Source organism: Tursiops truncatus, chromosome 11 (assembly GCF_011762595.2).
Source record: "Tursiops truncatus isolate mTurTru1 chromosome 11, mTurTru1.mat.Y, whole genome shotgun sequence".
Classification (NCBI taxonomy): domain Eukaryota; kingdom Metazoa; phylum Chordata; class Mammalia; order Artiodactyla; family Delphinidae; genus Tursiops; species Tursiops truncatus.
In genome coordinates this window covers 65,979,399-66,000,878 of record NC_047044.1, presented here as the reverse complement: position 1 = coordinate 66,000,878, position 21,480 = coordinate 65,979,399, and the positions used below count along the sequence as shown (strand labels likewise).

The 21,480-nt window shown below is 38.8% G+C and overlaps 1 protein-coding gene across 4 annotated transcripts in view; it reads left to right on the top strand.

Moving 5' to 3' along the window:
* Positions 1-7,481: 7,481 nt before the first annotated feature.
* ARID2 (AT-rich interaction domain 2) overlaps positions 7,482-21,480 on the top strand; it is a 170,621-nt gene continuing 156,622 nt past the window's right edge. Inside the window, exons 1-3 of one of the 4 annotated variants that reach the window (XM_019934571.3) lie at positions 7,482-7,715; positions 7,830-7,923; positions 8,996-9,093. In XM_019934571.3, coding sequence (XP_019790130.2) covers positions 7,624-7,715; positions 7,830-7,923; positions 8,996-9,093 — 284 coding nt within the window. In that variant the 5' untranslated portion in view covers positions 7,482-7,623. Of the gene's footprint in view, positions 7,716-7,829; positions 7,924-8,671; positions 8,896-8,995; positions 9,094-13,785; positions 14,016-21,480 lie in introns of those variants that run through there. The other 3 variants (XM_019934572.3, XM_073788785.1, XM_073788786.1) reach the window with 3 other exon arrangements.

The following is a 21,480-nucleotide window of genomic DNA, read 5'->3' as shown; positions in this document are numbered from 1 at the left end:
GACCACTAAGCACATACTACCATGCTCACAATGGTAATAAATTCATATATATCCACAGGTATTCTCAATTAGTTAGTTGAAGAATTATAGTAGGGGCCTATTTTGAATAAATTTAATCCCTTATCCATACATTTTCAATAGAGGACAAACTGAAAAATGATTAAAAGCATTTAAACTTTCTTTAAAAATCTACTGTAGTTCTTTAGAAATAGATTTTTGCTTGTTTGCTGTAATTCTTACAATTTGATGAACTAAAACATTCCTTAACTAAACTTTCAAAATGCCTTTCTCTAGACGCCAACACACACAAAATAAAAACCAGCGCCTGCTGAGGTGATCCTCTAAACTTACTACCTGTCTTTAGAAAATAGAGCTTTAATTTTTCGAATATCACAGGGTCCTTTAAGATGCCCATGCCTGCTGAGACCTTCTCCCTAAAAAAATGCAATAAACACATCTTGTTTCACAGGGATTGCGGACTCCTTGAACACTATCGATAGCCCACAAGTTAACTCTCTTATCTAATTGGGAATATACTATTATTTCAAGACTCTTTAGAAATTGACACAGAGAACAAAGATAGGGTAGGAAGGAGAGTTATCAGCTGTGAGCACAAACCCACCCAGGGCGGTGTATTCCTGATAGTACTACTCCTATTTTTGGTGGCCCCCTGCCTTAATGCATCAGAAAAAATAACTGAGGTAAGCAAACGACAGTGTGAAGGATGGATTTAGTTCAGTGGGAAGAGCGCAGATTCCTGCATACCCTAAAGAGGGAAGCTTCTTTTCTGTTTCCAGAGGAACAGGAAGACCACCATTTAGCTGCTGATTAACCCTGAGGAAATCTGTCTTTAAATGCGGTTAAAATGAATAGATATTAGAACAGGACCTAATTTCCTATTTATTTAGGCTATCAGTAATCACTAATGGCTGTTATTAACATTAGTACTGTTAATAAGACGGAAATTTGGTTTTAAAAATGTAGCATAATACTCTTAAAATTTTCATCTTTGTTTTAAACATCTGGAAGCATTGCAGCTAACTGCAAAATATTGTCAGTTATTCTGTACCCCTGAAGAACGGTTTATAAGTATTTCTCATGTACATTAAAACACAATGATAATGAGAATTCTTTTGGGTTCTACATACTACATATTATGTCAAAGAACCATGGCACTTTAAAAAAATTGTTGCCATTGAACTATTGGTTAGAATTTCCCTTGATGTTTAGCAATAAGCCTCAACAATTTACCCTGGCCCTGGTGGTTTTCAGTTTTGATGCTGTACATGAATAGTTTGTGATATGTTTTCAGAGAAAAACCAAAGCTAAATAAATTAAACGATTAAGTTAATACTACTCTGACTCCTATAGTTATGAAGGAAAAACTGTATATACTTTAATGGAACCTAATTATTACATAGTTTTGCATTTCAGCTTAATTCCTATTTTATTGTTTCACCAACAAGACTGCCAACTCCTTAAGCTTTACAGCTAGTCAAGAATTAAATCTGCATTAAATACAGAATTAATGTGTTTTTGGGGTTTAATTTTTTTTAATTAATAGCAAAGTCCAATGTCAGAAGAGTCAATGTACCAAAAAATTGAAACAGAAAATCAAAACTCATTAAAACAATTCCTGTTTGCTCAGCAGTGTATTTTTTACATTCACTGAACATCCCCTCGTCTTTCCCATAATTAAATTTGACTATTGGAATCATGTTTTTTGTGGATCTGAATTTTCAAAGAATGTGATTTAAACGCTGTTAACAGTTTTACCACTTTGAGTACTACTAATCCTAACATCGATCCTAACAAATGTGATGCTGTTTTGTACACAATTATATTCAACTGTTTATATATTCTAAACAGAATTTTGAACGTAATTCAGTGCTAAACATCCTGCTTAAGTATTATAAATAAAGAACTCTATGGTCTGAACATTTCAACATAATCTTTTAAAGGTACAGTTAAGGAAAACCTACTACTGGAGGTTTCCTTGAGGTCCAAGTCAATTTCTCTTCCCTCACCTTTTGCCCAAGGTAGGCATTCAACAAATATTTACTCGATGATTTAGTAATCTGCATTGATAAAAATAAACAAATATTTCTTTGGTTTAGTATTTACGCTCTTCTAGTTTTCAGAAGTTACTAAATACCATAAACAAAGTGCTAAACTACTATAAATGGTGATGATACTATAATAAGCACAGTTTGGGGTCTACTTTTCCTTTCAGTGATCACAATAGATGAAATAAATAAGAACACACAAACGAACATCTTAACAATTTTAAAAATTCAAGATTAGATAATTGACCTAAACAACCAATAGAGACCAACTCCCTCAAAAAGCACATTTGGGACTGCCTCTCCAAAGAATATTATAATTGGCTAAAATTTAATTTTCTAGCTATTATGTCTTATTAAAAAGTCTTTTTTAGTTGAAAATTATCACTTTCGTTTTTTTAAGTAAATTGCACTGAATTTACGTACAAAGCATAAACTCTAATATATATTGAAAAGAAACAACTACAAAAAATCCGCAAAAGGGAAGAGATATGGGAACATATGTATATGTATAACTGATTCACTTTGTTATAAAGCAGAAACTAACACACCATTGTAAAGCAATTATACCCCAATAAAGATGTTAAAAAAAAAAAAATCCTCTAAGCACCAGACCCTACAAGGATACATCATTCAGTAATCTGTCAATAGCAGATGCATATCTACATTCAATATCTACATTACAATTACCCTAATCTGCAGCAGAATAAACTATTACCTCATCTTTTAAAAGCTTATTACCAGTACTCCTTTAGTCATTTGAAGGAAAGTCCACATCTACTATTTGGTACTGTAATCAAATGTTCAAATAAGACAAGTTAGTCCACATAAAAAAGTACAGCAGTAGACACAGCCTTAGAGCAGCAAGTGGTGAAAGCGTTCTCACATCTTACCAACAGTTCCTTTCCTAAGATCATCTTTAATGAAATATAAACTTAAGTTCAATAGGCTTCTTCAACCAATTCTTTTAAACCTGGGAGTAACCTAAAATCCAAAATTAATCCAATGAATCAACATACCAATTTCTCAATTAAGTTATTTCAGCTGTTGTAATCATATCTGACATGCTTGATTTGAAATTTGGCATAGTTTTTTAAAGCTACTTAAATGAGGGAATTTTAAACCTCACAATTTCTAAATAATACTAAAACTGATAATACTAAAACTGATAAGGATCACAGATTTCGTATAAAATAACAGAAACCTCTAATTATGGTGCTCAGGGTTTGCAGTTACTATTAAAAACAACTTTGCATTTTTTCACAGCAAAAGGGCTTTGTCTGTCAACATTTCTCATCAGAACAGTAAACTACACTGAGTTTCGACATTTCCACTATTATCCGTAATTTTTATAGGACTATTTTCCATTAATGCTTGAAAACTATGAACTACATTTTATTTGTATCTTATCCGATTAGAGAATATCTATTGTAAAACTGCCACAGACCTCTAGCAATTTCTTTTTCAGGATCCAACCTGCTCTATGCTGCCCACTATAGGAAATGCAATACGGTACAGAGAAATGTAATACTACGCACTAGGGTTACTATTAGTGCAATCCCATTAAAAATTTTTTCTCTGGGTACTTGGGTATTAAGATAGGGTATTCTTGCAAGAGATACAGACTGAGTAGTGGTATCCAAATTTATTAAATTTAAAGAACATCAGTAGGAATAGACAGCACCAGAAACTGTATCTTGGTAATGCATGCGCCAGGAGTAGCAAGCTGGTGCAGCAGGGGATGTGGCATGGAACTTACTGAGGCACAGCCTGCAGAAAGATGCAGTTCTGCACTACAGAGGGAATATGAGGGTCAAAATCAACATAAACAAAACACCTCAAAAAAATGGCACGCAAAATACAAATGACTGCAGTAACTGGAAAAAAAAATTGGAATAAACTATTCGTGTAATGCATACTTAAGTTTCATAAAACGAATCTCCTCTTTTCTTAAAACTTTACATTCCTCTTACAAGCAAATGCCGTTAATAGCTTACTTTGGCCTTACATTTTTCTAGACTTGGGGAAATCGAACCATGTTGTAACCGGATAAACATCAAGTTTTATGTTTTTGTTTTCTCTGACTAGAGCATATCCAAAGTGTTCTGATTTTAAATTCTATCCATCAGATATGCTTTAGGACTCCATTTTGAAGACGACAGCTTCTCCTTTTTTCTCAGAGTCGACTGTCCCGTTACACATCACATTTTAAATGTTAATAAAAAAGGCATTAAAACGTTAGAATCACACTCCAGGTCTTTAGCCTTTTCTATCTGTACTGCAAAGCAAAACACATTATTGTATACACATGTGTGTATACACATGAACATACATTGACAGCAAGCAGTCAGTGGCTCAAAAGTGGCAACCTCCCCTTGAAAAACAAAAATATAAAATGTCATCCCTCCATTCTGCCCTTCGAATGAGAAATAAGGCAACCAGATTTGCCCACTGCAGAGCTGGATACTAGAAAAGGTATTCTAACGTTTAACCTGAGACATGGTTAAAATATACAACCCTAGGTCCCGACTCGGACGACTTAAATTTCAGTGTACGTGCCTTCGTTCCCACTCCTGCCCCAGTAGCACCATCCAGGGCCCGGGTCCCGACGGCGACCACCCGGCGCGCCCGGGCTGCGGGCAACCGCGAGGACCGCCCGCTCCGGGAAACCGGGCACCCGGCTCAGGCCGACCGCGAGGCCCCGGAGCAGAGGCGTCCGGGGCGCCCGATGCCTACGACTCAGGCGAGGGGTCCCGGCGGGGCTGTGGACTCTGGCATTTAAAAACTACCGAAAAGTCTCGCTGCATAAGTGACGCGGCGGAAGCCACCGCCGCCGCTTCACGTCGCCCGGTCCCCTTTCCCTCGGAGCGGGCCGGGCGGCCCAGGCGACCCTCGGGGAGATCGCTGTCAGCTGCCGGGAACGTGGAAGAGCAACCAAAGCCACCAAGGCGCCGCGGCAAGTCTCCGGAGCAATCAGCCGCAGTTTTCCCTTCTCTCCTTAGTTACAAGTCCCCCGGCAGTTTCGGGCGCATCCTTCGGGAAAATGGAAAAAGGGAAAAAGCGTGGAGGTGCTACAAGTCGCTGACATTTTCCGTCGAAGGAGATCCCCTCGGCTCCATCCCTTAAGCAGGATTTCCAAACTCGGACGCATCCTCAGCGGAGGCATTCCATGTTGACAGATCTCTCGCCTCCCACAAAATGGGGCGGAGGAGGTGGCCGCTGTCTCCTGTATGGGCGCCGCCATTTTGTGAGGCGGTGGCGGCGGCGGCTGCGGCGCGGAGGCAGGAGCTCGGGGTGTGTGTAATGGTTGAATAGAATGACCCCCTCTAGGGAATCCCCGGCGCTGACAGTTACGTAAGGGGCTGTGCGCAAGTGCGGCGTTTAGGGAATCCGCACAGCTCGGGCCTCGCGGCTCTGCGGCCCACATCTCCACCACCCCTAGGAGGACCGGTGGGGGAAGGGACAGATGAACTGGTCTCCCTCCTGCCCCGCCCCCCCTCGCCTCCGGCCCCGGCCTCGCTCCTCCACTCCCCCGGCTGGGTCTCCGCCCCTCACAGGCTTCCGAGACACTTAGTGGCCCTTGGGTGTCAGGAACTTCCTAGCCACAGCCTTATTCCGACCGCATTTAAGAGACAAACTTTACTTGGGAAAGAAATCCGTTTCCTAGAGTGAGCACCGGAAGCATGCCGGACTGTATTACATAATTCTTTTCACCACCAAATAAATGGAATCACTACCTGAAATAACCCAGCCAGACCTTTACTAGCCTGTGACCTTGGGTGTTGGTGACTTTGCCCGTAGTGGCCATCGCGGAAATGGGAATAATGATACGTTTCACATCTCGTGAAGCTTAATTAACATTTGTAGCAAAGGGCTGACTGCAGCACCTCTTGTAGATGCAAACTTGTGGTAATATTTGTTGAGATGTTGCGTCTCCCATTTAAACAGCCTATTTTAAGCTTCAAAAATATCGCATTTAAGACACTTGAGAGAAAGCAAAAACAGAAGGTTTTATTCAATATTTGTTTTAAGCGCACTATCTTTAAGATACCTTAATATAAAAATATAAACGTTAATTATTATCGTCAAAGTTCAAAAGATTGCTTCCCAACCAGTTTAATTACTGTTTGCATAACTCAACATAATAATCTTGTCTGAGAAGTGAAACCAACCAAAGTCAAGATGAATTAAGAGCATGACTCTATTTCCACAGAACTAGGACAGGCAGTTCACATTGTATTTAATTTATAGTTCGCTAAAGTTAGTTCGTGGATAATTCATGGAAAATGTGCTAACCAGGCCCCCAAATACTAGCACAAGGCTCAGAAAAGCCGATTCTTTTAGACCTTAAAAGAAAAAAAAAAAGGTGACAGATTGACTTTATTCCGATCAGTGAATGATGCGTAGCGTGAGGAGCTGCCCCTCTGGGATTCCTTTCCCTCCCGAGCGCCACACCGGTTCTGTCGCGCGGGCGGGGATTCCGAGGCGACCCTTCCAACAGCCGGGCCGGGGACGCGAACATCGCCTCCACCCCTAACCCTGGAACAACCGGTAGTGGCCGTTTCCCCGCGCCTCCCCCCTTTCCGCCGGCTTTGTGTGCGTGTGAAATGTGCGGCACATTGCAGATGAACCCTAAGCCCGGCGAGCCGAGTCTATTGTTCCCCGCGAGGAGCTGCCGGGGCGGTGTGGAGCCCGGCGCAGTGCCGCGGCCGGCCCTCGGGGGTCGCTGTGTGGCGCTGGCTGCCCGGCCGTGGCGGCGGCGCCGGAGGCGGCAGAGAGGGAGGCTGGCGGGGAGGGAAGCGGGCAGCCGGCGCGCAGCGGCTCTGCTGCCGCCGGTGCCTTCTGCCCGGGGACGCCCCGGCCGCGAGGCCGCGCGTGAATGTGTGCGAGGGCCCCGCGGAGCTGCGGCCGGAATACACGCTGTCACCCCGCTTTCCACAAACCACCACACAGACCTCCCCCTCCCCACCCCCAGCCCCGCCTGCCCCAGCCCCGCCGCCGCCGCCGCCGCCGCCGCCGCCGCCGCCGAAACTCTCGGGCCTCCGGCCGCCCCGGTCCCTCACCGTCGGCTCGCCTTTCCCCTCGCCCGCTCGCGCGCCCCCGGCAGCAGCACCATGTTGAATCGCGTCCCCGGGCCGAGCCGCCTGGGCCGGCGGCGCTGAGAGGCGGGCGAGAGCCGGGCCGCGGGAGGGAGGGAAGGAAGGGGTGGGGGCCGCGCTCGCCCCGCGGCTTCGCGCGGATCCGGCAGTCGCCTGCCCCTCTAGTTTCGCTCCGATTTCTTTAAACTTTTTTAGAAATTCCCCTCCCTCCTTCCCTCCTCTCCCCTTGGCCTCCTGCTCCCTCCTTCCCCTCCTCCTCCTCCTCCTCCCCCTCCCTCCCTCCCTCCCTGCGCCGCCGCCGCCGCCGCCGCCGCCGCCGCCGCCGCCACCGCCGGCCCATGACTGAGCCCCGCCGCCGCCGGCCGAGGAATGGGCTCCGGGCTCTGGTAGGAAGCGCAGGGAGCGGGGGGCGCTTTTAAAACACCGATCTGGGTTTTTTAAAAACCTCCTTCGAAAAAATAATGGCAAACTCGACGGGGAAGGCGCCTCCGGACGAGCGGAGAAAGGGACTCGCTTTCCTGGACGAGCTGCGGCAGTTCCACCACAGCAGAGGGTGAGAGCAGAACCGGGGGGGCAGCGCCGGGGCGAGCCGGGGCGAACGGGGCTCTCCCGCCCGGGCCGCCGCGGGGTCCCGGCTGACAAGTGCGGGGCTTTCTCTCTCCCGCAGGTCGCCTTTTAAAAAAATCCCTGCGGTGGGTGGGAAGGAGCTGGATCTTCACGGTCTCTACACCAGAGTCACTACTTTAGGCGGATTTGCGAAGGTGAGTGGAAGTTTTAATTTGTATTTCCCTCTCACTGGTCTCCTCCAAAAAGTCTCCTTTGACCCCGGAGTGGGCGCTCGGGGCCGGGGGGGTGGCCCGCGGGGGCCAGAGGCGTTCTTTTCGCTCCCAGCCGGTGGCACGGAGGCGGACGGCGGCGGGGCTGTTTTTGGCCTGGTGGCTCGCGTGCGCGCGGCGGGCGCGGGGCTCGGCGGGCGGGCGGCCCGGCGCCGGCTCGCGCCCTGCCCGGTGCCCGGCCGGCCCGGCGGGGTCTGAGCGCCGCGGCGGGGAGTGCGGGCGTGCGGGGCGCCCGCCCGAGCCCCGCGCCCGCCCCGCGCCCGCGCCCGCCCGCTCGCTCGCGAGTCAGCTCTGCCGCCGCTGCCGCTCTAGCACAGGCGGAGACACAGAGACACACAGACTCTGAGAGCAGTTTTCGTGCAACTCAAAATTAGCGCGGGCAGGTTTAACATCGATAATCGGCTGCGAAATGATCCCGGCAGCCGGGGGCACAGCCTCGGCCCCTTCGCTCTCGGTTTATACAGCTAACAAAAGAAACCAGGACCTGTCTCCAAATAGCCATCTTAGGCTTCAAGGCTAGGCAGAAGCTGTAGGCCTCAAAGAAGGGCCTATGGAGATGGATAGATCTGGGAGAGGGATCGGAATCGGCCCCGGCCCCGACCCCCCCAGAACCTGCGGACGTCGCTCTCCGGAACAGTATTGATCCTTTTGAACTTTTTTTTTTTTTTTTTAGTGTAAACGGACCGCGTTGAGATTTAAAAGGGGGCGACAGAGGGACTTGCGATTGGTTATTGTCCGGGCTTCAAAAACAAAACAAACCCACCAACCCCCCCCCGCCCCCCCCAAACAAAACAAGTGCTCTTAAATACTGGGCTCTCTGGTGAAAACACGGTGATTCAAGCAGCCCTTGCTTAGTTACTCTTACGGATCGGGCCGAATCACCCACTGATGCCTGAGGTATCTGCAGATCTCTGTAGAATGGGTATTTATTTCAGAGTTAGGTTAGAGTTTTCTTGAATTGTGCACGTTCAGACAAGTGTGGCTGTGTTTTTAACAGGTTTCTGAGAAGAATCAGTGGGGAGAAATTGTTGAAGAGTTCAACTTTCCCAGAAGTTGTTCTAACGCTGCCTTTGCTTTAAAACAGTATTACTTGCGGTGAGTAGTAGTGACTCTTCCAACAGTGTTTGGGAATAAGGGACTTATGGGGAGATTTGTTTCAGCAAAAAGAAAAAAAAATCCCCAAACAAGAAACAAACCTTGCACACCAGTCTAAACTTCTGTTAATTTCAGTCTGAGAAACATTATCCGTAAAGTGAGATTATAATAAGGTGAAAGTTTTCCTCACCTATTTTAGGATTGTTTACATTTTTCATACAGAATCATTACAGGTGACACCCCACCCCCATCTTGGTAAACATTCTTTGGTGACATTGTTATTGATTGTCTGATATCCACAGAGGGGCAGAAGGGTGATGCTTAGTAAGAGTTAAGATAGTTAATGAAACTTTGTATCCCTTGGGAAATTTTTTTCTTTGTTTTGGAAACTCCTTTGCCTTTTAAAATTCTGACTTTAAGATTTTTTAAAAAAATGAAACCTCTGTGTGGAACCGTGTCACTGAGTAGTTTTTCAGTAGAATATTTCTGCATAGCATAGCATGTTGGTGCCTTAAGTGATCAGGATTGTTTTTAGAATATATATAAATATATATATAAATACTTTTTTTTGAATTTTTTGAATGACTTAAAAAGCTTTAATAGGATTGTTATCTATTTAGGAAAATTAGGGATACTACAAAATAGAATACTTTGATTTGGATTTTCTTTCATTCTTCCCCTTCTATTTTGACTATTTATTTGACAAAGTAAATTTCTTATTTAGTTGGCATGTGATACAGTTTAGATATATATTTTGTGATTCAGCCTTAATTTTTTCTCAGTTTTTCTCCTAGGAATATTTTTATATTGTAATTTCTTATGAGGTCATCTTTTATTTTTAATATTTATTTTACTTACCCATAAAGGCTCTTTGGTTGGTGTTTGTTATTTAAAACTAAAATAATGCTCTTCATATTTATTGCTTTTTAATAATGATGTTATAGGATGGCCTTTTAGGTAATGTGGCTTCTACATAATTTGAGTTTGGCATTTATCATTGCTCCAAATGCAATATCCAGATGTACATATTCTGTGTTATGTTCAGCATTCTGGAATAGGAAATGCAGTAATTGCACAGGTGTACTTTCTGTTGGCTATCTTAGATTGACTTCAGGCTTGAAGCTGAAGAGTTTGCAGAACTTTGTGAGTAGTTACTGAGTTACACAGAAGTCTAGAAAATATTAAATATGGTTAGTTGTTATCTCTTGTGAGGGTGTGATGGCATGTGTCAGAGTGCATTTTAAAATAAAAGACTGAAACAAAACACAAAGTAAAACAAAATTAACCTTCAAAATTGTTGATTTAGTAATGTGGTGAGAAGTAGAAAATTTTTTATTTATGGTGATACTTATTTGCTCATTTTCATTTATAATATTGAGGGGAATACTGTTAATACATGTCCTGGTTTTCTGGTAATCAGTTTGAACCATTTGGATTTTAGACCGTTTAAAATACATGTTAAGTTATGCCTCATAGTTATTGGATGATTGATTGATTGATTTTAATATCCAGAAGGTACTGTATGATATATATGTTTCATGGGATGTGTGTTTTTCTGAAGAGTTTACATTCATACTAACAGAGCTTTAGCATAATCAAATGGCTAGACTCCCAGTTTATTATAAGTTACATAAATATTGTTTTTCCAGTTGTGATTTCTATCTTGGGATCTATCATCCATTGATGATACTGTTTTTAACTATGTAGTTTCAGGATTGTTCACAACTCTATATTGTTCTCGGGTCAGTTTGAGTTTTATGCTCTTATTAGAAGCTACATTTTGAACTATGTCCTTAGCTAAACTTGTTTTTCCTCCATATGTCACTCTCCAGGTTTGTTTTTGTAGGGTTGTAGCTAGGCTACTAGGAAAAAAGTTGAAGTATTTGTTTTGGAAAATAAAACCATGTGAAGATTTGCATGGCTTGTAAAGAAATACAAAAGAAATATGCTGGTCAAAAATTGGGTACTACCAACCTTGGAAGATTTTTTTCCATAGTGGCGTAATATTGCACAGTAAGAGGACATGTATTATGATGGGTTTTACACCTTCCTCTGAAAAATCTTAACTGGCAGACAGGATGCCAAACTTTCACAGTAATTCTGTTACTTAACCATGAGTGCCTCTTCATAGTAACCAACAGTAATCAAGTGACTTTGTAAGTTCCTTCTTTGATATGTCAAATTGAGTATCATGGTTTCTGCTGAGTAGATAATGCAGTGTGTTTTATAAATCACAGGTGGACTAATTTTTTTTTTAAAATGAACTGCTGTTTCATTTGACTTACTGTAAGACTGTCATTACATGTGTTCTTGTTTAGAAGTTTAAAATTTGCTGACATTCCTCTGTAGTTAGATAGGTAGCTGTTAGCCTGGTATTTTATGATATATTTTCATGATATTGCAGACATTTAAATAAAGAAGAGCAAACTAATATGCTGGCCATTGTAACAGACATAGACATCAAATACAGAGACTTGAGTTTAGTGGTCTGCCAAAAGTTAGTTTGATTGTGTCAGACATACTCTTATTCAGTTGTAGATTGTCTACAAAAATTTCTCAAAGTCTAAAATTGAAAATGCAATTGATTATTTGTTTTAACATTGACAGTTAATTTTTTAAAATAAAAGTGCCTACTGATAATGTGTAAAAGTACTATATTTAAAGCTTGGATATTACTCATCTATTATGTCTATGTATTTTGTTTTCAGTTAGTTCCATTCTTGGCATGTACATCACAATATATTCCACAGATGTTCATTATTAGAATACCTTTATAAGTATAAAAGGATAAGTTAATAATTTCCCACATTTTGTAGATGAAGAAGTTAAAGTGGAAAAGTATCTAAATGGCTTTAGGGGCATTTGTTAATTGGAAAAAAAGTTGTATTCTTGATATGTGTTCAGTAATATTTAATCAGTCTATTATGAATTCACTTTGTTAGTCAAAGTGATTTTAAGAAATTAAAATATAATTGGAAATTACTTATGGTTAAATTTATGCCTGAGTGTGTTTATACCCAGTGTGTTCCATATTTACTCAGTTAATTTTATATTTTCATTTTGTTTTGGTACTAAGATTGGGGACAATTTACTCCTCTTACTTTTTGTTAAGAATTTGAAGCCTTGGTATGAAGATTTAGGTAAATATTTCAAATACTTAGTTGAAGAATTTTGTTTTAGCTTACTGATGCCAATAGTACAGCTATAGTCAAGGTTAAGTTGATGTTTCCATTATAAAACTTGATTTTTGAAAAAGAGGTGAAATACCTTGGACTTAAAATTTGTTGTACAACACTGTATGTTACTGATTTTCTTATAAAATGATTTTTTTACATGTACCTACCTTTGGAATAGTCAGAAACTTAATTGTAGAATTGTACCCGCTATAGTGAATTTTCAGTTTCATTGTGAATTTATTTATTTTTTTCCCCCCTTGGTGGATGAAGCCCTGCCTTAAGTTATACCAATTAAAGTTTATATTTATCAGGTAAATAGAATGAATACACTTGTGTGCTGGGTGGTTAGTGTCTACCATGTAGATCACTTTTTTTAAGAGAAAGCCTTTTATGAATCACTTGAGGTTAAATGAAAGAATGCTTTAAAATTGTAATAAATAAGTAAATAAAGTAATACATTGAGTTTGTGTATCAACAGAATTGATAAATGGAGATTGCTCTCCTTATTTAAGGAAGGAAAATAAAAGTAATATGAAGACTGGACGAAAAATTGTATCTAAATAAATTATTCGTATATGCATTTTAAAATTAATTTTGTAAACTGTAACCTTTCATTTTGAACAAACCTGATTTTGATATCTTCTCATATTCTGTTACAGTTTAGAGGGTGTGCAAACTTGTTGAAAGGAGGAGTGGAAAGTAGAAAAAGTTGAAAGACTTATGAGACCTCAGCTAGGTTAGTGTTGTGTCTTAGAAACCATGTTTTAAATAGCTTAAATTTGCCCTCAAGTAGAAATAAATCTAACTCTTTCCAGGGTGGATAGTTTTCACTGAGGACGCAAACTAAGAACTTAACTGTAACTCCCAGAAGTGTTTATATGCTTTTTTGCATTTAAATTTTCTGCCTTAGCTGTCAACTAAAATTGTCTGCGTCTAAAGAGGAGCACTCTTATAATCCTACCTCTTCTCTGTTGTTGATTTAGTATTTTCAGTTGGTTGTGTGTAAAATCCACTATGACTGATAGAGAAGTATATCACGTCTGTGAATATTTTATAATCTGAAATGAAATGATATTGGAAGTTGGAAAAGGAAGGAAAAACAAACATTTTAATTCACTGGAATTTAGGTGCATTAGTCAGTGAGTAAGTACTCAATACTGCATGTTTTTAGGTGAAGCATTTAGAGTTTTTTTCATTATTATTTGGGGGAAGGCTGCTTATTGGGCATTTTCCAGAGTTGTACAGTCCCTCCTCAAGTTTGCTAGTAAATGTAGGGTTTGTTTGAATTAGGAAGTAGAGGACACATGGGGGGTGGATCTCTTTCTACTGCTTTCATCTGGCACCACCATCGTCACCACACTCCTGGGTATTCAGGATCAGTTAGAGTGGAGATTCCCAATTTGTGCTGTATGAAGCATTTGTTTTCCTGAAATGTCAATATGTTTCCCTGAAAAAAGGCTAAATGAATTTGAGTAATAACAATAAATTTGTGTTACTTCATTGAAGGACTTCGTAGAGACTGTATTTTGTTAGTGTGAGTTGTGGATCTCAAGACAATTTGGAGAAACACTGTTTATTACCTCCCTCCCTCCACCTATGGTAAATGATGGTTCCCAAACACTACCGTACATCGCAGGGGAATGTTGGCGGAACATCTACTAAGTTCTGTGGAGCACAGTTTGGGAAACCCTGAGCTAGAAGAAATGAGGGTAAAGGAAGAAAAATTTTAAATATGGAAAATGAGAGGTAACTGTGTATATTTATATAGATATATATACAGATTTAAATGATTTTTATGGTGCTATTATTTGCTTATCTTTATCAATTGCTGTGCAGAATTATATTGGTAATACTTAAATAGTTGTTCGAATAGGGGACATTAAAATTATCTTGTGTTCATTGCCAGGAAGAGAAAGGTAGCCAAATCATTGGTCACATTGTTTTGCAGAATAGTAATTACTGTTGTTGAAATATGATAGTCATGCTAAAATCTGTATTTGCTTCAGTTCTACCATTTTAAAAACATAGGTCATAATCATGAATTTTGATTTTAGGGAAAGCTGTTTAGAAGTAGATCTTGCTATAAGGACCAAACTTACTGGAGATAAAAATGGAGATGTTAGAATTAAAGATTGTCATCAAATATTTTATGGTTTGAAATTATAAGCATAATTGTTATGAAAAGCAAAAGTATTGGCTTTTGAATTTAAAATAAATGTAAATAATATGGTTAGTTCAGTTATCCATAGTAGAGCTGAGGAAATAGGCAGGTTGATTCTTTTTATTCAGAAGTACACAAAAATGTATATATGGTGATTGATACTAGTATTGGTTACCTATCATAAAGGTTATTAATGGATTCACTTAGGATATAAAACTTTTGGGGGACCTGGAATAAAGAGATGGTTTACAGCAAATTGTCACTCTCAGTAGCGTTCAGATTTTCTATGAATTTTATTGCACTTTCCAGGAATTGTGTTATTAAAATAGAGTCTAACATACAATTTTTTGTTTCAAACATTAAAAAATATCACTTGTGCTTGGATACTTTTTGAGTATTCATTATGCTGTGAATTCAAAGTTAATTCTTTTCTACAAGATATATACCCTTGTGACTAAGTATATTGCAGTGATCTGTGGCTGGAACTGGAATCTCTTGGTGATATGTAGGAATAGATACTGCATTATGAATTATTGTCCCCAAATGATAGATTCATATTTCCATTAATATCTAAGTTAGTGTTTGCAGGTCCACCCCATCTTACTGCAAGAGAATTTTATGGTGAGGCTGAATCTCTTGTTTTGGCTCTTTTATCCCATTAGTCTCTTAACAGCTCCCATTTCCTATCATGCCACTGATTTATTGAAGTGGTGGGGTCAGTTGTCCTTTAGAATGCCCTAAATTCTAGATTTGGTTGACTGCTTCCTTCTAGTGTCAGTTAACTTGTTCCTCTATCCCCTGTATCTATTTCCTAAAATCTATTAGATTTAAAGATTGAAAAAATTCAAGTTTAGTATTTTAGGTGTACTTTAATAGGTAGTGCTGTGCTTTTCATCAGATTATGAGGCATATAATGTTTAGTTGTCCTGTTTTAGTGGTGCTAAGATTGATCAGTGGTTTTATGACTTAATGGTCTAAAACTGTATTTTTTTAAAGTGTGCCCCAGGTGATTCTTAAGTACACTGAAGTTTGAGAACAGCTGATCTAAGTGTTGGAATTAAACCAGTTGAGTTGCTGAGATAACTGGTTTAACGTGGCATGAACATGTTGGCCAGGGCTGCATCCAGAGCAAAACCTCTAGGTGACATCTGGTCTAGGGGCACCTGCTCAAGCTGCACCTGTCATCTCTAAGCAGAGCGTGGACACACCCTACTTTGTTTCTGGGCTCTAGAGAAGATAACAAGGGCTCCACTTAAGGGGGAAAAAAAGGGGTAAATGAACTACCAATTTGAGCTTATCATAACTATTTGCATAGTAATTTGGATTTTAAAAAATCAATTAAAAATAAAATTTCTTAATATCTAGGTTTTGTTTTTAAATAAAACTTTATAATATTTTCCAAATAGAATGCCATTTATTTTATTGAATTTACTGACCACTTTTTCTCTTTGTGAGGATTTTGTTGGTCTATCTCAGTACTGCTTAGGGGAGTTCATTTATAAATATAAATATATTTATATATAAATATAAATATATTCAATATAAATATACATGTTCATTTATAAATGAACATGTATAAATTCCTTTAAAAATAACAATACTAACAATAGCTTGTTTTGTTTAATGCACTTTATCTTCATGTTTCAAACTTTTCATATGTAAGATTTTATTTTTATCATTTCAGATTTCAGAAGTAATTGATGTTATTTAATCTCAGAAAAAATAACACTTAGAAAAGAATTTCTTTACACCACTCAGACTCTTTTCTTCTGGAGCATAGGGGCTACTAAAAAAAACCAAAAAAGGCTGTAGGTTATTATCCAGCTTTCAATCTTAAGTGTCAGCCATAATTGCCACTTGGTAAGGTTTATTTTATATATTTTCAAGCCACACTTTCTCCCCTTTACCTTTCCATTCTTTTCCCTGGTGATAGACCTGCTTTACATTTCACAAAGCTTTGTTTTATACATAACCCTCCATTATCCACAGTTGTTAAATATCTTCAGGTATATTCCATGCCCTAGTATGTTTATCTTTTGCTTCTTTCAGTAAATGAGTTTTTTCATTACTGTGTAATGGGACCAAGCCAAAGCATTGCTTTTTATGAAGTAGGATTTGAATAAAGTTGTACAAGAATGTATTATTTTAATATACATCTTAATGGGATACATGGCAAGTATCTTTAATTCTTTCTTTCTGAGTTCTTAACTATTGTACTTGGTAAATTGTTCAGTGGTCAGCTGCTCTGTGCACAGAGATGATGTTTATTATATAATTATAATATACACATCTTTCATGGTGACGTGTTTTCAAATGAAATTTGTTTTTGCTCCTCTCCTAGCCCACTGGTTATTTTAAATAAATAAAATGTTAATATAAACATATATGAGGTCAGTAGGAACATTCTTCCATTAAAACAAGACAAAGCAGAGACCATAGTTAGGGGTCCTAACCTGTTGTAGTTTAGAGGTGGGGTTGAATTTAAATGTGTCAGTAATAATGCCCAAGTTGATCACACTTTCCATAATGGTTCATAGGTTAAGTGAATTTTCAATGTACTTGAGCACAGATCAGACCATTTAGTACTTCATAAACAGTATTTAGTACCTAAGCAGGCTGTACCTCCAAGTGCACTCACAAGTAATAGGTCAAGAGTGCTTAAGTGGTTTGGTATAATCTTTTTAGTTTACACCATTAAAAAGTCAAACTTCTGAATTTTTGAGTAGTTTTTGCCAGGTAGCCCCACATTGCGATGTATTAATTTAGTAGTAAAAAATCTGGTTGAGAGAGAAATGATAAACCTATCATTTTTTTTCCTTCCTATGTTTTCTTTCTTCAGAATTGTTAAATCTTTTTTTTAAAATTTTATTTATTGATTGATTGATTTTTGGCTGCGTTTAGGTCTTCATTGCTTTGCGTGGGTTTTCTCTATTTGCGGTGAGCAGAGGCTATTCCTCATTGCGGTGCGCGGGCTTCTCATTGTTGTGGCTTCTCTTGTTGCGGAGCACAGGCTCTAGGCACGCGGGCTTCAGTAGTTGCGGCACGTGGGCTCAGTAGTTGTGGCTCGCAGGCTCTAGAGCACAGGCTCAGTAGTTGTGGCGCACGGGCTTAGTTGCTCCGAGGCATGTGGGATCTTCCTGGGCCAGGCTCGAACCCGTGTCCCCTGCATTGGCAGGTGGATTCTTAACCACTGCGTCACCAGGGAAGTCCAGAATTGTTAAATCTTTTTTTCGCTTTCTGTATGTGAAGTCTTGTTTACACTTCATTTATATTGACCAGTTGTTATTTTACCACATTTGTTTTGTGTTTTCCTTTTTATATGTGATGGTGTGTATATATATATATATATATACACACATTATTATAATTATTATTACTGTTGTTTAATCATTTGCTGTCATTACAGTTATAATGCCCTTTCCTTCTAAATGTAAGTGTATATTACTTAAGAATAAAAACATTCTCTTATGTAACAATAGTAAAATAATTAAATTCAGAAAACTTAACATGAATATAATCATATTATCTGTATTATATACAGATCTTATTCAAATTTTACCAGTTGCCCCAAAGATGTCTTATAGCTGTCATACCCAACCATCCCTAATCTGTGATCTTGTATCACATTTAGTTATCTGTAGTTCTTCAGTCTTTTGTGATACTACCATTTTTGAAGAGTATGGGTCAACTGTGCTATAAAATTTGGATTTTTCTGAGGTTTTTTTTCAGGATTAGATTTAGGTTAAGTATTTTTGGCAGGAGGTATGTGATGTCACTTTGTCCCATTATTGCTGACATTAACTTTGGTTAAGGTGGTGTCCTCCTGGTTTCTCCATTGTAAAGTTTCCATTTTCTGTTTTGTAATTAGCAAGTGACCCGTGGAGACATACTTTGAGACTGTAAATATCTTGCTCACCATCAAACTTTTACCCAGTGGTTTTAATATCCATTGATGATTCTTGCCTCATTCAGTTATTATGATGGCTGTATGATGTTTATTTTCTAATTTTATCATTTCTTCTACATCTTATTAGTTGGCAATCTACGATATGGAAAATATTTTTATTTTTTATTAGATTTTTATATTATACAATGGATTAAAATCTATTGCAGTTATGCATTTTGCTGCTTCAGTTTGGCCAGGAGGAGCCCTTTCAAGCTGCCTTCTGTGTATTTTTATCAAGTTACTATTATTTTTGAGCTCTTTCTTGCCTTCTGACAAAATAAGATCTTCTAGAGTCAACTTGTGTTTTGCTTTCCCTGATGTAGCATCAGCTATTTCTTCAAGAAGTCCTGGTTCCTTTTAGTGTGGAATGGTATATAGAAACCAAATCTGGGTGGTAGATGTACCCATTGTTATTGGGTTATCTTTTCTTCTGGGCCCTTTCAGAGGACAGAGCTAGGAAGTTTACTTATTTTAAATATGAATATACACACCTTGAAAATCATAAGGCTATACTGATATCTCTAATTACAACCCACACACGTTTTCTCTTGCCTTCTTCCATTCCATGTATCTCCCTTTAACTGCATTGAGAATCCTAATTCCTAACACCAGTGTATTTACTTATCTTGTTAGTTTTGTAACACATAGAGAATAGTTTCAGAATTGTTATACCCATACCACTACAAACAACAAACCCGCCAAGTAGAGTTACAAATTTGTTTGCATTTCTTTTTGTGTTCAGACTGACTTTATATCTGTAAATAATTGTGTTAAAAAAGGTTCACAGTGACTGGATTCTATTTTTCTGGGTATTGTTATTCACTTAAAACAGTGAAGTTCACATTTTCTCCATTTGTATTCAATTTTGTGTTTTCCCCTTTATTTATCCCTTTAATTTTATTTATGAATATATAAAACCCTTAGGATTCTAAAATCAAAATTTAAGCAAAGATATGCTTGGAGTTTACCCTCTACCCTCTTTTCTTCCCTGTCACTTCTGCCCCATTCCTACCCATGCTCTTTTGGTAACCAATAGTTGCTGGTTATCCTTCCTGTTTTTTTGTTTTTCTTTTGTTTTGTAAAAATAAGGAGATATATACATGCATTTTTAGTTCCCCATCTTAACATTAAGAATGCACACTATTTTTTTTATTTTGCTTTCTTTCATTTAATATATTGGGTTGGCCAAAATGAAATTTGATATATTGGTTTGTGCGGGTTTTTATATGATGTTACGGAAAAACCCAAAGGAACTTTTTGGCCAGCCCAATATCTTGCCTATCACTCTAAGTAAGTTCATAAAATTCCTTTTTTTAACAGCTGCATAGTATTCCATTGTGTGGATATATCCTACTTTATTCATCCAGTCTCCTACATAATGACTTAGGCTTTTCCCAGTATTTTACAATAACAAATAATGTCACATGAATAATCTGCAAATCTAGTAGCCTTATGCAAACCAATTTTCAAATTTTTGGAGATGTATCTTCAGAGTAAATCACTAAAGTGGGGATTGATGCAATAATCAAATAATAAAGGCATATGTATTTGATTAAATTCTGCCCAATTCCCACCAGATTCTCTCCAAGTAGGAGAGAACTATTTTGCATTCCCATCAGCAGTATATGAAGGTACCTGTTTCCCATAGCCTTACCATGTGTTTGTCAAGCTTTTGAAGTTTTATCGATCTGGTGGGTTAAGAAATGGTATGTCACTATATTGTAATTATTGTGGCTTTATATAGCATGTTTTAATATTCGGTAGTGCCATTCCCATCTCATAGTTCTTTTTTTACAAGGTTTTCTTGGGTATTTGTTTATGGTTTTTTTTCCATATGAACTTTAGCATTAATTTGTTGTAGTTTCAGAAAAAAGCTTTTTCTTTCTTTTTTTTTTTGAGTGGGGATTGCATTAAATTAAAAACAATTACCTTAGGAGAATGGACATGATGATACTGAGTTTACCTCACCAAGAAAAATGAGTCTTCTATTCAATCTTTTTGTGTCATTCAAGAGTCTAAAGTTTTCCTTTTACAGGTTTTTTTTTTTTTTTAATTAATTAATTAATTAATTAATTTTTGTCTGTGTTGGGTCTTCGTTTCTGTGCGAGGGCTTTCTCTAGTTGTGGCAAGCGGGGGCCACTCTTCATCGTGGTGCGCGGGCCTCTCACTGTCGCAGCCTCTCTTGCTGCGGAGCACAGGCTCCAGACGCGCAGGCTCAGTAGTTGTGGCTCACGGGCCCAGTTGCTCCGTGGCATGTGGGATCTTCCCAGACCAGGGCTCGAACCCGTGTCCCCTGCATTGGCAGGCAGACTCTCAACCACTGCGCCACCAGGGAAGCCCCTTTTACAGGTTTTTGACATTTCTTAAATTTATTCTTAAGTATATTATCAATTTTCTTGCTATTGTAAATTTGGTTTTCTCTTCCATTATATCTTCTAATTATCATTTATATGAAAGTTACTGATTTTTTATATTGTAATCTGGCACCTTAATTGTTTTGCCACTTGTATTAGTTTTATCATTGATTAAAAATTTTTTTTAGACATACTAGTATGTCATCTGCAAATGGGGATAACTTTACTTCTTTTCTAAATTTTACACCTTTAATCATTTTCTTTTGTCTGATTGTATTGGCCACTCTGAAATAGTTAGGGAGACTAGGGCATCTTTTCCTTGCCTTGATGCTGACCTTAGTTGGATGTTTCTATCATTTCCTCATTGAGTAGGACACTGCCTGCTGTGTGCTCTTGATGCAGTCTTAGCTCTGTATGTTCTATTAACATAGTATTTCTATATCTGTTTATGGAATGAATAATACTGTTAGACTTAAAAGTCAGATTTAGTGATATCCTTCATATGTTTATCTACTAGTGTTTGACTTTAATTTTTTAAAATCTGTGATTATTATCAGTGTTCAAGAGAGGAACTAATACTGATTATTAAAAATTTTAAATCTTATTTTGCCGCTTATGCTTGAATGTGAATATTTCTCATCTTCTAGGAATTTAATATATAAATAAAAATCAGCTAAAATGCTAAATGATAACTTTGGAGGAAAATTACCTTTGTCTATCTGTCCATTAAGAGCTCTTCACTATTTCATT